The 16,167-nt window shown below is 37.2% G+C and overlaps 1 protein-coding gene and 1 pseudogene across 2 annotated transcripts; one reads left to right on the forward strand and one right to left on the reverse strand.

Moving 5' to 3' along the window:
- Positions 1 to 1,055: 1,055 nt before the first annotated feature.
- Positions 1,056 to 7,900, reverse strand: LOC101293299 (probable cyclic nucleotide-gated ion channel 20, chloroplastic-like). Its single transcript, XM_004299436.1, has 12 exons — positions 7,388 to 7,900; positions 6,839 to 7,030; positions 6,511 to 6,609; positions 5,663 to 5,803; positions 4,812 to 5,060; positions 4,136 to 4,393; positions 3,399 to 3,544; positions 2,860 to 2,937; positions 2,176 to 2,305; positions 1,739 to 1,985; positions 1,357 to 1,519; positions 1,056 to 1,230 (listed from the first exon to the last, which is right to left on the reverse strand). Exons 1-12 carry the CDS (start codon positions 7,898 to 7,900, stop codon positions 1,113 to 1,115), a joined length of 2,334 nt encoding a protein of 777 aa, XP_004299484.1. The 3' UTR covers positions 1,056 to 1,112.
- A 3,281-nt stretch (positions 7,901 to 11,181) lies between these two features.
- On the forward strand, positions 11,182 to 12,243 carry LOC101293588 (annotated as a pseudogene). The gene is made up of 2 exons (XR_184649.1): positions 11,182 to 11,373; positions 11,502 to 12,243. The product of XR_184649.1 is annotated as a germin-like protein subfamily 1 member 7-like (transcript).
- The last annotated feature ends 3,924 nt before the right edge of the window (positions 12,244 to 16,167 follow it).

Consider the following 16,167-nt stretch of genomic DNA (forward strand, 5'->3'; position numbering starts at 1 on the left):
TGGAGTCGGTACATGTTGAGATATAAATCTCACATCGGAAAAATGAGATATTGCCTGTGGATTTATAAGGGTTTGAGTCACTCCATCTATTGTCAATTGGTTTTGGATGTGAACCCCAGTAGGGCCGGTCCTGAATGAGTCTCAATATTCAATCGAGCTCCTTTATTGCTGCAATGAGTAATTGAATTTGGGAGAAGAACAAGAAGATTAAGAGTTTGAGAGAGAAGAAGAGTCTGGAAAGAAGATTTTTCTTTGAGAAATAAAGAAGACTCAAAGAATGAGGAGAAGAGAGAACTTGAACGACAACAGGGTTCGTGGAACCCTATAATTGTGGGTTTATTATATTAATCACACACACACACACATATATATATATATATATATATCTATAACAAATGAAAAAAAATAAAAAATTACCCCATTCAGCCCTGGGCCCTGGTGCCAGCGCATTGCCAGCACTGGGCTAGGACCCGGCCTAAACCCCAGACTATTTTATCATGGTATCAGAGCGGGTTACTCACGTCTAAATGTGAATGCGTAACGGCCACACGAACTCCACGTCACCCCAAATGTTGTCCACGTGTTAGGTTTAAAAATTTGCCACACGTGTGGGGGCGTGTTGAGATATAAATCCCACATTGGGAAAATGAGATTTTGCCTGTGGATTGAGCCACTCCATCCATTGTCAATTGGTTTTGGATGTGAATCCAGGACTACTTTATCAGTACATACTGGAAGCTGCGTATGAGTAAATGATCTAGAGTGGACATTCCATTCTTTTATGAATTCAGGGTCTTTCTCTTTGATCATCACTTACCCTCAGTTTTTGTTTGCAAGAAATAAATTATTCTTCACAACCAAAAGTAAATTATGCAATCCCAAATCATTTATGTTTGCGAGTGATATTTTTTTCACATTCCCAACACCTGTGTAGTAAAATATTTAGAAACCGGAACCCCTGAGACTTTTGAGATCAAACATAGCAATCTGATAACATCGTAATGAGGAACTTTATTGTTACTTGGAAAGTACTTTGTATGTATAGTTGGATTACTTCAGGTATATATTGGATCGTAGATATATGTACAGAAACCAAACTAAGGTCACTTCTTTTAACTATGAGCATGATTGGATTGAGAAGTGTCTGCACGATTAAGTCGCTTTTTCCTGTATCTCCAAGCCACTTGAATGCATCTTGCCGCAAGACCTCTCCAGTAAGGTGACTCATACCTGCATTGTGATCAGCATATAAACAAATCAAGTAGCAGACTAACAGTTTTATTACATATGTTCAATCATATGCATTAGGATGGAAGCATAAATGCATGAGATTTTGAATCTTAATTTTCTGATTACCTTATGGCTCCTTGAACTCGTGGTTTGCGCAAGAATCTAGCAAAGAGGCTGGTGACTTCTTCAATGTCAGCAGCTCTTAGTGAAAATGCTTCAATGTTCGTTATGCATAGAACTGTCCTGTTGCTTAGCATTCGCTGTCCAGGAATCCTGATCTTTTTACCATCTGTAACAGAAATCACAAACGCATAACTTGTTTTATTTCTAGAATGATCATGCACCAAGACCTGTACTCTAAATTTGTCATGATTCAATGCCATTTTCTGTGAAGTGGAATGTCAGGTGCAATAAGCGGGCAGCGCTGACTGAGTCAACTGGTGGCATTGCCCCTGAACCTTGACATATATGTTATAAACAGGCAAGCTATTAGTGATCAAACTAATACCTTTGTTTACCGATGAATGCTCAAGACACCATGTGAGAAGTTCCTCACCACAAACATCACCTTCACATAGAGAAACTCTAATGCCATCTTCTCCAATGCTCTCCATTTGCCCTCGCACAATAAAGACCATCTTCTCAATTAGACCACCACGGTACAAAACTTTGCTTCCTTGGATGTATGTCTTTTGTCTTAGTCTTTGGCAAATGGAATCTAAGATCGGTTCATCCATGAGGGCGAAAATCCGTACCTATAGAAGTAGCATGTATCCATTATGAGTTCATGCCAATTTTTAACATTTCTATGTTTAAATTGTAAGTTTTACCAACCATTGTGAACTTTAAGGACTTGAACTCGCAGAACTTTAAGGACTTGAACTCGCAGATATAATTGCATCGTTATACATGCGATCTATACTCCACAGATTCTAAGATGCTTACTTTCTTAATAAACTTGAACAGATGTCTTCTTATATCTGTCTGAAGGTCTTCAGGCAAGACTTCCAAAAGCATTTCTTCATTTACCCCTCTGGTAGCTGCCCAATTGTACCTTTCAGCTTGGCGTACTCGCCTACATATTAGAACAATCATATGTATCACATTGCAGTGGATGTTTCATGTCATGTGGTTAAGATTCTTGAGATTGTAATTCTCTTTATGGTAGATTAAGATCCTTGAGGTGTTATAACATTGTAAGACAGACTTAAGAATGACAGTCTTTCATTCTTGACCAGGCAGGGCATCGGCCCAATTGGTAGTTTGGCTTTTGCCAACGGATGGGCTATGCCCAATGGAGTAACATCCATTTCCTTAAAAAAACAAAAAAAGAAGAAGAAGAAGAAGAAAGAATGACAGTTTTTCATGAAGATGCTATTCCTTGGAACATATCTCTGATTAGTATAAACAGTAGTTGTCCGCAGAAACGAAAGTTAGCACCACACTCCCATGGATATGTGGCACATGTCCAAGTAACATTGATTGTTAACTGCAGTCATGATTCAATCATAACAGTCATGATTCAATCATAACAATTTTCCAAATGATGCAGTTTTGCACAGCTTAAAATGGATGATGTAACTTCATGTGGAAATCCAAGTACAAGAGTATATTATGAATATGTGATACCTCCTTAGTTCATTCGGCAAACGTCTATGGCTCATCCACTGCTCAACATCACGACGTCTCAGTGACATTTCTAACCTTCTGTAAAGAGAAAGACAAACAAAAGTTCAGTTTTTTCCTTTTCTCTTTCCAAACCAGAGCAGAATTCAACAAGGGAAAGGCATTTAAACGGTAAATCGCATATGTTTATTAATAATTGTTTATTTACAGTACCATATTTTTCTAAATATTTATTAACAACAAGTCAAGAATTAATCACATCACAACTATCAGTGATATTAAATAACTCAATACATATAGATTTCAACTTAAAAATTTTAGACAAAATTGAGAGTTTTTTTGTAAGAGAATATCCAGCTGGTCAACCTAGGAAGATTTAAGGAAGAAAACAAAGAAAACCAAAGATCTACAGCGTCAATGCACAAGTTATGTGTATCATTGCCATGATAAATTCAAAGACATGCTCTCGATAATATCTTCCAGTTATATGATCTTAAGTTAGGAAGAACCAAGAATAAATCACCAGATTGAAAAAGTAGTACCTCCGCCCAAGAGCCTGCAGAAAGTTCTGCATATTTCCTATGAGCAGAGCGAAAAGCAATAGACCTAGGCCAATAATGGCCATTGTGAAGAGGACTTCCCACACAAAATAGCTTGGAGTTAGGTTTCCAGCCAGAGTACTGATTTGCTTCATCATATAAACAGGGCTATTATTTAGTAAGATAATGATCATACTATAGACTGCATTACAAAATTAAGTGGGGCGATATAAAGCATTTAGCTTCAATCATTTTCGTAATGAAATAACAACAAGACAACCCTTATGCCAAGAAATATTAGAAGCCAAATTTTTTATATTCTTTCATTACTTGGTCTAGAGATTTGTGCATAATTTCTAAATGGGTAATGAACAAAAGACTAGAAAGTAGAAACTCTTCTAGTCTTTGAGTTCATTCTGGAACATAAGTATTTCAGGACTCCCATTCTATAGGAGAATACAGAGACGGGTATTAAGCTCTGAAGTTTCAAGGTTTGTGACAACAGTTGATAACTACTTGCAAACCCCACTATCATAAATGGGGTGCGGTGCCCCTCATATAATATGTCTGAATGTCCTCTCTCTCAGATAGTGACATCTCTACTTGATTCACAGATGTGACCTCGCTGCCTATTGATAGTCAAACTAAATGTCTCACTAACTTATGATGAACATAGTTGACTTACATGAGCATATCAATATGAAACAGGCAAAAGAAGGTATACATAAATTAAAGCATACCTGAAATCCCCAAAACAACGCATATACATATCGAGTGATTACACTATCTTCTGTTGTAAGGCCAACAGCTTTGATGTAGATTCCGTAGTCAAAACCAGTTCCATTCAAACAAGCAGTAGCATTTTCATTGTTTTTCCAGAGTGTTTCTTCGACCCCTTTAGGACCTTCACTGTTACTTCCATACCCACAGTCTATGAAGCTCATGCATCCAACAATTGTAGAGTTGTGGCAGGCATCTCGAAAACATTGATTAACCCTCTGGGACAAGAAACATTGAGTAAGTGAATGATCAAAAACCAGCCTTTATTCTGATGTCCAATAAATATTCTATTATGTTCATGGCCATGTACAAATAATGAACTATCATGTTAATATATCACAATTACAAACCAAATTGATAATGACAAACCAAATAATGAACAATCATGTTAACATAACAATAATTGATGGAAACAATTTCTCAGAAACTTCACTATGGCAGGACAAGTTATCCTGTAAATTGTTTCCTACTTGACAAAGTGTGAGATGTGTGTATAGATGTGGCTCATTTTCAATGGTTCAACAAATAAGTGCATGGACATACTATACTTTCCAGAGAGCTTTAGGATCTGAGGAACATGATGATGTTTATTATACGAAATCCAAGATGTTCAATGATAAAATGGCAGCAACCCACCTGTAATCCGAAGAGGTACCAGCCTGACCCGACGACGTGGCCAGACAAGACAAACGTGAGAAGATTTATTATAAAATTGGCCCATGCTGATTCAAATATGAAGCCACTTGGAGACTGCCCAGCAACCAGAGGTAGAAACCTACACAATCTGGGAATATACTGAAGAAGAACGGCAGCACGTAAAAGATTTTTTGCGTAGTTTGCTCCAGATGATCCCAAGTTTCTTGGCAGAACTAGCAATAATATGATCTACAAACAAGTTGAATAAAAGTTTACCTCAAGGAGAAAAATATGTACTTAGATCAAACATGAGCCTAATTACCAAAAATTCTATCAGGTTAGAGGGTGAGGACAGCAGGCAGGGGTGCTATCTCCAATCTTTTCAATCGGTGATCAATTGTTCATCCACATATAGTATTTATAGAATATTCTTTAATGCTGAGGCTGAAATTTCAATACTATAGTGCTACAGTAGATGAAGTCATGTAACTATCTGCTTTGCCACTGAAACAGTATGTATTCTTTGGAAAAAGCATCAACTTTTTAAGCACATGTTATTGCATCAGAATCATAAAAGGCATCTCCCCTGAGGAACTTCACATTTTCTTTGAATTCTGTTTTCTTTACCATTTGGGTTTTCTGTACTGAATCGTAAACATTAGTGACCTTTATACTAATCTTGTCAAAGATTTTTTCTTACTGGTATTCAACCTGTTATACGAACTTAGTAACATCACATACATTTGAACTTCAGGAAGTTGTTTAAAGTAAGCTGAAGTTTGAATGGATGCAAAAGAAGATACCAAAAAAGTGGAAAATGAATAAAAAGATCAAGAGAGACAGAGGTTTACTTGTGGTAGTGGTAATACAACGAAGAAGTCAATCAGGAAATATCCTTTAAGGTAATTGAGAGCAATTTTCTTTGGATGGTCAACTAACACTCCAGCACCAACTACTCTAGACTCATCAGGAGCCACATAAGCCAATCTAAACTGCAAAGAGAGGAAAAGATATAAGAATTGATTTATCAGGTGAGGCTTGGACTATAGTAGAGCTCAGCAAAACTATGGAGCAATAAATCCAAATTATATAAAGCATGTATAGCACACTATATTGAAGGTATTAGGTTATATAACAAGCTTTCCCTTTCACTGTTTTAAGGACTATACTAGGAAATCTTGTTTTTGGTTCAATGAACATATGATACTATCCTATCTATCGGAAGAGTTTCCTGCCAGTGTGACCCATTAGTGGAGTGAAGGGGAATGTGAGAATATGGAGTAGTTGCTGCCCCACTCGAAAAATAAAACTCTGCATAAGAGTTTGGGCTTATCCACTTACTGCCAATTGGTTATGAATAACAGATTCGTTTATGTATCAACCAGCAGTCCAAGATACTGGGATAGTAACAATCGTTCACCATCTTACTAAATACTCATAAATAACAAATGGGACCTTTGAGATAAGATATAAGGACAGTGATAAAATGAAGAGTTTTAGTAGCCTTTGAGATAAGATACAAGGCCAGTGATAAAATGAATCCCGTAAAACTGGAAAAAAGAAAAAAAAAAAAAAAAAGGGAAAGAAGAATAAGAAAAGAAGAGGACTGTGGCATATATCATACTACATAATTGTTCGCAGAGAGAGCATAACAACCCAAAACAAGTTCCGAATAGATGCAAGGAAAGGAAGTCTTTACCTGGAGAAGTATGTGCATGAAGTATATGAGATCAGTTATGCTTCTGAAAACCACAAAAGTAGTGGTCAATGGCCGATCAATAACTATACATTTATTATCCTGCATTCAAAAATGGGAAAAAAATTATGAATGATTATGAGAGGTATCATAGGCATTCAACCAAAAGAATTGTCTCAACTCACTTCCTTCTCCTCAGAAAGGCAATATTATTGTAATATATGTCAATAGATGGATAAAGCAAAGCTTGAAACTCAAATCAGAACTTTAATCTAAAGTTAACTGATAATCTCAATTTATTCATGGAATGAGGAGAAAAAATGGACGCTACCTCTTGAACAGACAGCAGGAAGAAAACCAATGGATCTACAAAAATTGCAACTAAGCAAGAAATGACAAAGAACTGGTTCCACTGCTGCACAATTTTAGTATGAGGATTCATAACTCCAGGAATATATGGACGCAGACATGAGAAAAAGCTCCTCGCCCATCCCTTGGCATCACCATAGAAAGCATTCTGGAACTGCAAAAAAAAAAAAAATTTAATAATTGTATGCATAAGTTACTGGAAATGCTTATAAATCATCATTTAAGAAGAGAGTACTAAATGAAATGGTCATGAAAATGATATGGTCATGACAAAGATGTAAATAAACAATGATAAAGTAAATGTTGTACTTAATTAAGAATAAGAAAAAAAAAAGAACTATGTTGTGAATATCTCGCCTAAGATAGGTGAATAACTAACCATTTGACAGGCTTAGCCACAAAAGCTTAGGCATACATGCTGTCAGGCTCAGCTAATATAAGTGTTCATGATGCAGATGTGCATTCATAAGCATATACTAGAAAGCAGAAACAAATTACAAAAGAATAATACCTTGTGGTCAAATATACCAGAGGGCCTCAAGTGTTTTGGTCGAGTAGCCTTATAGACAGTTGGACAAGTTGTACAGTAAGGATCATTGCACATCCCCAATTGACCAGATCTCAGTAAATGTCCGTTTTTTGCAGCATACTCGTCATTCCACTCACTCTCGTTTGTTGTATTAGTATAAGGAAACTTTTCTGCTGTAGTTTGAGTTTCTGCTGCTTCTTGATCTGTCACACCTTGAGGTAGCCGCAGAACATTATCAGGCCTGCCCTGGTTAGCATATAACGGACCACTCATAGCTAAGAATGGCGTTTTTGTGTGAGTCCTTAAGGGACCAGTATGGCCTACAAGGTTAACTTCATCCCTTTCATATGAGTCCATAGAGTTCATAGGAATGGAAATTGATGCGCTCCGGGTCCTGGATATAAATCTCTCAATCTGTAATGCCAAGTGCTCATTTGATGATTGTGGATGAGTATCCGAAAGCATAGGTACCTCATCTCTTTCATCATCAGCCATTTCTTATAAACTAAAGAGTAAAGACCTACAAAAAGGAAATAGAAAACAAAACTAGTCTCGTTAAGCTTCAGCTGGATAGTTCAGTTTGTTTGACAGAAGCATTCTAGTCTCAGCTAAGCTCCACTTGGGAAAAAAAAAACTATTTGATTAAGTTAAGAACAGAAAACAATATCAATTGCAATTTAGTAATATCAATTCCCATTTTGTTTCCCTACTTTTGAACATAAATTTTCAACTGTAATCACAAGACATATGCATTATATTCCTACTTGTGCTTACAAAACATTGAAGAAATCATTACATACACAAAATGTAAGGCTTAAGATTGAACTGGACAGAAATAGAATGTGAAGAACCCATGAATTCCAGGAAAGAAAGACATCTCCTTGACTTTGTAACTGACCTGAATTCCGAAGCAAAATGGTTGAAGCTAAGCTGAAACAGAAAGATGCTCCAAATGGGTCACAAAGTGAAAACTCAGAAATTCTGAAAGAGGCAGGCTCTATCGTTCAGGGAGGAGAGTGAGAATTAAAAACGAGGCCGGCGAAGACTAAAAGCGTAGACTACTGACCAATAAGACTTGGAAGAGTCAGTGAAGTTGCAACCTTTGGATTATTGTAAGCAAATTGACGAACGTATAAAAGGGAGTGCTTGACTCTCTCTCTCTCTCTCTCTCTCTCTCTCTCTCTCTCCCTCTCTCTGTCATTGGGGGAGAGATGGACAGTATCTACCAGAACCAGACAAAAGCCGTAACTGTTGGTTTAATCTTTCTTAATTCACTTCAGTGTTGGGGTTGTCTTGTCTTGTTCGGTTGGTCGGTTTGACAGTTAAGACGGACAGAATCTTCGTTCCAATGCTAGAGCGGTAGAGCCTGCTGCTTCTTGTTCTTGATATTACCCATGACTTTCACAATTTACAAGACTTTGACTTCTTCTTCTTCTACCTCTGGCTCGTTCAGGTCAACATTCTGGGCTTGTTCTTCTGTTCGGACCTCGGACATGCTCCGTTCAAGCCAAATCTCCGATCCAAAGTAGGGAGGTGGTACAGATGAATCATTTTCTAAGTATTCCCAAAGCATGGCATTGTGTCATTATTGAAGCTTGAAAGTGAAGCCAACCACGGTGGTACCAAAAGCTAATTAAAATTATCTCTATCCGAACTCTGAAGGGAAAAAATAAGTTACAAGTTACGAGTACTGCTTTGTCTCTTTGTCTCTTTGATCAAAAGTATGGAGAATAATCCATATTTCACTTGCATTGTCAAGCACATTACATATCCATTTAGCCCAAAAAAGAAGAAGTTGACACTATGCTTGACAATGCACATGTGAAATATGGATGATTCTCATACCATTGTGATCAGAGAAACAAAGTTAATACAAAGTTATTATTGATAATAATTTTGTGTGTGTGTATGTGTCAAAGTACCTAAGTTTTAGTTGTGCAATCATCCTTGATACCCACTTATGTGTCCTATTGGACTACCCCACCACCACGTGGTAGGAGTGTCCTATCTAAGAATCTCTCCTTGCAACAAAGTTGAAAGTTGTGTTAAATAAAAAGTACAACATGTTCTATGCGTGCACTTGCACCACTGATGTGTAAGACTTTAAATCATCGTATGAGAAAATCGAATGAAAACTAGAGATCATAAATTTCTTCTTTTCATTTTTATTTTTAATCCAATCAAATTACACGTCCATAATAAGAATACATCTTCTTCGATCTCGAGTTCTCACCTCCTAAGTTGGAAACACTTTTTGAGACTATTTTTTTTTTTTTTCTAATTTTGTTAACAGTATTAGAATATATGTATGTAGTGCAACGTAGATGACCGGATAAAAAATATTGCATTTTAATTGCTCGGTTCACTTACATCTTGATACGTAGAAGAATTTTTGAATAAAAAGTACAGGCCCGCACTTGAGGTGAGATTAAGGAGGCCATAGGCCAATAGCCTCATGCACCAATACCTAGGAGCTCAAAATACACACACATAAAAATTTCAGAAAATCACATTTGTTTTTTCTTCTTTCTCGCTTTGGTCAAAATTATAGCCGCAAGCATTAAGAAACTCAACATTCAGAAGCATGCAAATTATGTCTGAATTCTAAAGGACATGGTTGTTCAATTTCTCTCTCCGCGACTTATCCTCTAAAAATTCGCTCAAAAGGCTTTTCAGTGTCTCTGTGGCTCTCTCCCTCTCCAAACCCTTCAGATCTCTAGTCGATCTCTTTTAGTGCTTCTTGACATTGCCCAAATTTTGTTTTATTTTGTTCTAAAAATCAGATTGTTATTCTGTAATTTGTTTTTGGAGAAGGAGGAAGCTGCAAGTGGAGACATGCTTCCTATAAGAAAATTATATATATTTTTTCGTATGACCATCACAGGGCATTATTCTTGGTTCCGCATTGGGTTTCCAAGTCTCTGGTACAGCCTGATCAAAACCGAAAAAAAGAAAAAGAAAAACGAAAAGTAACGTCGGCTGTTTTCCTGGGCTGATACACCATATGACAGTCACCTTAGCATGGCCTTTGGTCCTAAGAAACAAATGTTCCGAGCGAGTTACCGGTCAATCGAAAACCCTAGTATACAAGTCTCCATGATGCTAAAAGGTACGAGGTAAAATTGAAGTGTGTTTCTAGTTTTCTAGGGTGCAGGTGAACTCGTGGAAATGCATGAGCAGAAGACTTTGGAGGGCTATGAATTCTGGGTAGCTATATTCAACATTATCCAGAATGATGTTATTTAGTTTATGTATTTTCGTTATGAAAGGGACTCAGTGGGACTGTTTCGTTATGAATGGTGTTGGAATGAGTCGTAATGTATACTTGACTTCCATATGGGTTAACTACTGCCTAAGTTTTTTAATAGGCCTGGTTAATCACGTCTAAAACCAACTCGATCTTTCTTCTTTTTGTTTCTACCTCTCATTTTCCTCCTATAAACTCACAGAATTCATAGCTCACTGAGCTGAGCTCATACATAACGTTAGAATGCTGGATCACCTTAATTATAAAACACCTTAAGGTTTCAACTTAAAACGCAAATACAGACCCTAATTAAGATAAGGCAGAGATGGAGAGGGTCAATATATTAGCTTGCCTCTATAGAATTGGTACGGAATATACCCAAGTCTTTACCGGCTTTTGAATACCAAGGAGTTATTTATTCGAAGTTACTACCTGCTTCCATAGACATGGCCAATCCAAGACCAGTTCAGATGAATTTCTCTCCATCTCTTCCATCTATAAATAGGCATCTGCTCCATACAAGATCTTCATCCACCTCCAGTTCTCTCTTATACAGAACTATAACATATACTGAGTATTGCGATCACGATGATGAAAGGTGCTCATTTCCCTGCTACAACTGCTGCTTTTGCCCTACTGGCATTGGCAACCTTCCACCTTGTCTCTGCCTCTGATCCTAGTTCTCTCCAAGATTTCTGTGTAGCACTTAAGAACACTGATGGTATATACTATATCGTACTGTGGTCACTATATTGCTTCCAATATATGTTTTATCTAGGATTAAGTTTTGTATTTTCATGAATGCATGCATATGTTCTGATATGGTGTACGGTCCTTTGTATACTGCAGTGTTTGTGAATGGGAAATTCTGCAAGGACCCAAAGCTTGTAACAGAAGACGATTTCTTCTTTGACGGGCTCCGGATGCCCGGAAACACATCAAATGCGGTTGGTTCCAAGGTCACCCCGGCGAATGTGGAGCAAATAGCAGGGCTGAACACTCTTGGGATATCCCTTGCTCGCATAGACTATGCACCAAATGGCGGACTAAACCCTCCTCACACCCACCCTCGGGCCTCGGAGTTTCTTGTGGTCATGGAAGGCACTCTCGTACGTTGGGCTTCGTCACATCCAACTCTGACAACGGCAACAAGCTATTCACCAAAGTGTTGTACCCTGGAGATGTGTTTGTCTTCCCGGTTGGTCTTATTCACTTCCAGTTCAACATCGGAAAGGTCAATGCCGTGGCCATTGCCGGTCTTAGCAGCCAGAACCCAGGTGTCATCACCATAGCCAACGCCGTTTTCGGCTCCAAACCTCCGATCAAGCTTGATGTTCTCACCAAGGCCTTCCAAGTTGAAAGCAATGTCGTTGAGTATCTCCAGAACCAGTTCTGGTATGACAACAACTGAGAACATGCTAACAATTGTATCACGTACGATACGATGACCTTATTTTATCATACAACACATAATCTAAGCTTTTGTAAAAATAAGATGGTAGTTGCTTATATGTAATGTACCTCTTCCTTGATCAGTGGATTATTGGAATTTGATTATTAATAAATACTCGCATCATATAAAGCGTTTTTGCGTCCTGTCTCTAAACCTCTTACAATTTAAACAATTCATCACGAAGAGTTGGCCGTAAATTTAGAATTTATCCTACAAAAAGCACAGAAGTACTTCTACCAAAGATAATCAAATGAAAGGCTTCTATAAGAATTCTCATTTAATTGAGATAGATCAAATCCCCAAACTGAGAACGGTTTTTACAGATTCTGTAAGATATTTACAATATTATCATGAGGCTGCTAAACTGATAACACTACACTACCTTTCTTTAGTAACACTACAGTACCTTTCCAAATCCCTGAAAGAGTTGCATTATATTCTAAGGCACTCACATGCATCCTGGAAGGAAAGACTATATGTACATGTATATGTAACAAAAGAAAAATAAAGAAAAAGAGAAGCCCTGAAGGTTGATCACTCTTTCTGCCTACCTGATCGAGGTTAGTTGTTACGTTGAATGTAGATGAGCTTAATGGGGAAATGTCGACTAGTTTAATTACAAGTTGTTAAAATGAGTGAAGATTTCAGTAGTGATAGATTCATATTTCATACATTTTTATACCCTTAGATGCAGGATTATATGCTTAGTTCTTGTCAATTGTGAGTAATTTACTTGTTATGTTTTGTAGGTCAAGTTGGAGAACAAGAGAATTTGGAGCTAAGTGATCCAGAAACTACCCTGCTGTGCGTCAACTTTGAGGATTAAGCTGTACCTGCTCACAAGAAATCTGGAGGCGAGCCATACACCATTGGAAATTTACGGATGTTAGCTTTCTGAGGAATTTTACGGAAGTGGATTTGCATTTTTCTAGAGCAAGTTATGAAGGTTTCAGTGAACGCAGCGCGTGGAGGCAGATTCTGACGAATTTTGTGTTTATTCTCATGATTCCAATTTGTAAAACTTAAGTCCATCAATTTTTATACTACAAGGAAAGGGGCTGAATGTGTCCACATATTTGAAAGGTTACTCTTGTATTGACAATAATAACATTGTGTTATTTGGAGAGAAGATAACAATTCCATGTTGGACAAGAAGAGTCTGAAAAGCCCGAATTAATTAGAATTTCAAGAGGAATAAAAGTAAAACCTAGAGGATGTTAAAATACAACAGAGACGCAGCAAGAACACAGAGGAAAAGAAGAACAGAGCCTCACCATCACTCAACCCGAGTTCCTATCTCTTCCATTGTTTCTTCCGTGCTATCTTTAATTCTAGTCATATTTTCTTTGATTATGAATTTCTAAACTTTTAGCTAGGGCTGAGATGAAGCCCCTAGTATGATTACTCTATTTCTTTAGTTGATTTGTTTTTGAATTTATGGATTGCTATGTTAAATTCTCAATCACTGTTTCAATTGAACTTTTATTCAAAATCTTTGCTCGGGATCAATAAGACCTAGGTTTTGTTTACTAGTTATTTGGTTTGAAAACATGAGGTTTGATCGAGAGTAGATGTTTTCTAGGGTTCTAAAGGATTTATTTAATTTTTTGATTAGAGAGTTGTAAGTTAAGAATACAAATGCTTGATCATAGTCAATATTCTTGTTTACATGATTTTCTAGTTCTTTTGTGCTTAATGGAGTTGAACATGTTTACTTGAACCTGATCATAACGTGAAGTAGATTATAGTTTGACTACTTGAGTTTTATACGGGATCAATAAGTTAGAATTCATTGGTTAGAAGAACTTTGGCATATGTCTGGGATCAATAAGACTTATGTACAGAAATCTTTAGCATGCAATCTAAGAAATTCAATTGCTATCAACTAGAGAGGAGGGTAGGAGTATTAGGTGGTGGATTCAATGCTTTAGCATCTTTATAATTTGTTTTTCAACTCTTAGAAATTTCATTGTTCTTTTGTCTTTAATTTCAGTTTTATCACTTTAGTTTTCTATTTTCATTCATCAAAATCATAAAATCAGTGTGTTTATTTCATTAGGTGTAGTATAATTGATATAATAAGTTGTTCTAATCAATGCATAGAGGGAACAACCTCGTGCTTGCACTTCTATTCTATAAGTGGTTTGTGCATTTGCGAGTACTATATTAAAACATACAATAAGTTTTTGACGCCGTTAGCCATGGATTGTGTTAATTCAATTTGATTTGTCAGTTGTGCAATACTTAATTCTTGTTTATTTTCTGTTTTATTTTTTTTTCCTTTTTTTTTTCTTGTATTATTTTTGTTTGTTTTTTCTTGTATGTTTGAATTTGGGTTTATGCAAGGTCGTCGATCTCAGAACTTAGATCTCATTGTCTACGATCCAGAGATTGAACGAACTCGTAGAAGACTATTGAGGCAAGGGCGAGCTCAAGCTCAAGTTCAAGGTGCAATGGCAGATGAGGAGACGAAAGCATTGAAGGAGTTCACTGCTCCTACTGCACTCACAACATCTTCTTGCATCGTTGTGGCTCCTATTCTTGATGGAGTGCGTTTTGAGATTAGACAAGCAACAATTCAGAGCCTACCTAACTTTTATGGGAAGACTAATGAAGATCCTTATCTACATGTGGAGGAATTCAAAGACATATGTGAAACTTTCAAGTATGGGATATCAGATGAGCATATTCGTTTGAGGCTTTTCCCATTCTCTTTGAAAGACAAGGCAAGAAAGTGGTTGAGTTCTCTTCCTTCTAATTCCATCGCTACTTGGGAGGATTTGCTTAAGAAGTTCTTGTTGAAATTCTTCCCTGCTACAAAGACCAATGCTCTACAAACAGAGATTTTTAATTTCTGTCAACCTGATGGAGAATCTTTTTATGAAGCTTGGGAGCGGTACAAAGATTTGTTTGTGAGGTGTCCTCACCATGGATTTACTAAACCTCAGAAGGCTCAATTTTTTTTTATAGAGGTCTGAACTTCCAAAACAGAGGTATGGTGGATGCTATAGTTAGTGGAAGCTTGATGGGAAGGACAACAGAAGAAGCAATTCAAGCTTTTGAGACTATAAATGAGAATTCGCAGCAGTATGAGCCTAGCTTATGCTTCAGGTCCTAAAAGAGGAGGTCTTTATGAGGTTAGTGCAAATACCAAGCTAGAAGAGCAAGTTGCAGCTTTGGCAAGACAAATGAAAAGCCTTACTCCTCTATTAAACAAGGATGCAAAGGAGACATGTGTCTTGTGTTCTAGTTTTTCACATACCACAGAAGCTTGTCCAAAACTTCATGGTGATGAGGAAGTCAATATGGTGAATAACTACGGAAGGCCAATGAATAATTTCTCTGGCAATAACTATAATTAATTCGGGTTGGAGACCACATTCAAATCGTTTTTATAGCAACAACAATCATGTGCAGATGCCAAGAAATAATCCTCCTATTCAGAATTATCAAGGGCCAAGTGAACAAAGAAACCATCTCTTGAAGAAACTATGTAGCAATTTGCACAAAATCAGATAGAATTTCAAAAGTCCAATGCTCAGATGCTTCAAGCTATTCAAGAGACCAAGAAAGAGCAGCAAGTTCAATCTCAAGCTATTTTTAAGTTGGAAGTTCAAGTTGGGTAGATTGCCAATGCTTTAAATGAGAGAGAACAAGGGGGTTTCCCTAGCCAACCTCTTGTTAATCCGAGGGGTCAAATTGAGAAGCATGAGACTATGAAAGTTGTGATCACGTTGAGGAGTGGAAAAAAGGTTGATACCAATGTTCGTGGCTCAAAAGATGTTCAAGAAGAAGAGCAACAAGAAGAGTTCGAAACAGAGATTGATGATACTGTTGCTATCCTAGTAGCTAATGAATCAGCAGAGAGGAGCTCCGAAACCATGATTGAAGAGGTTATTTCAATCCTGAGCAGAAAAACTGATTAGAAACCAACAACTTCCAGCAATCCAGTGACGACTTTGAAGCCTCTTGTAGAGTCTCAATTTGTTCCAAAACCTCCATACCAGAGCTGCTTCATAAGCCAAAGAAAGATAGTCACTTGTCTGAGATTATGAAATTATT

Source organism: Fragaria vesca, linkage group LG5 (assembly GCF_000184155.1).
Source record: "Fragaria vesca subsp. vesca linkage group LG5, FraVesHawaii_1.0, whole genome shotgun sequence".
NCBI lineage: Eukaryota > Viridiplantae > Streptophyta > Magnoliopsida > Rosales > Rosaceae > Fragaria > Fragaria vesca.

Coding starts and splice junctions, on each gene's coding strand:
- LOC101293299 (XM_004299436.1), bottom strand. CDS start 7,900: ATGGCTGATGATGAAAGAGATGAGGTACCTATGCTTTCGGATACTCAT. Junction 6,610..6,838: donor TCCTGCTGTCTGTTCAAGAG/GTAGCGTCCATT, acceptor TTTTGAATGCAG/GATAATAAATGTATAGTTAT. Junction 1,986..2,175: donor TGTTCAAGTTTATTAAGAAA/GTAAGCATCTTA, acceptor CTACTTCTATAG/GTACGGATTTTCGCCCTCAT.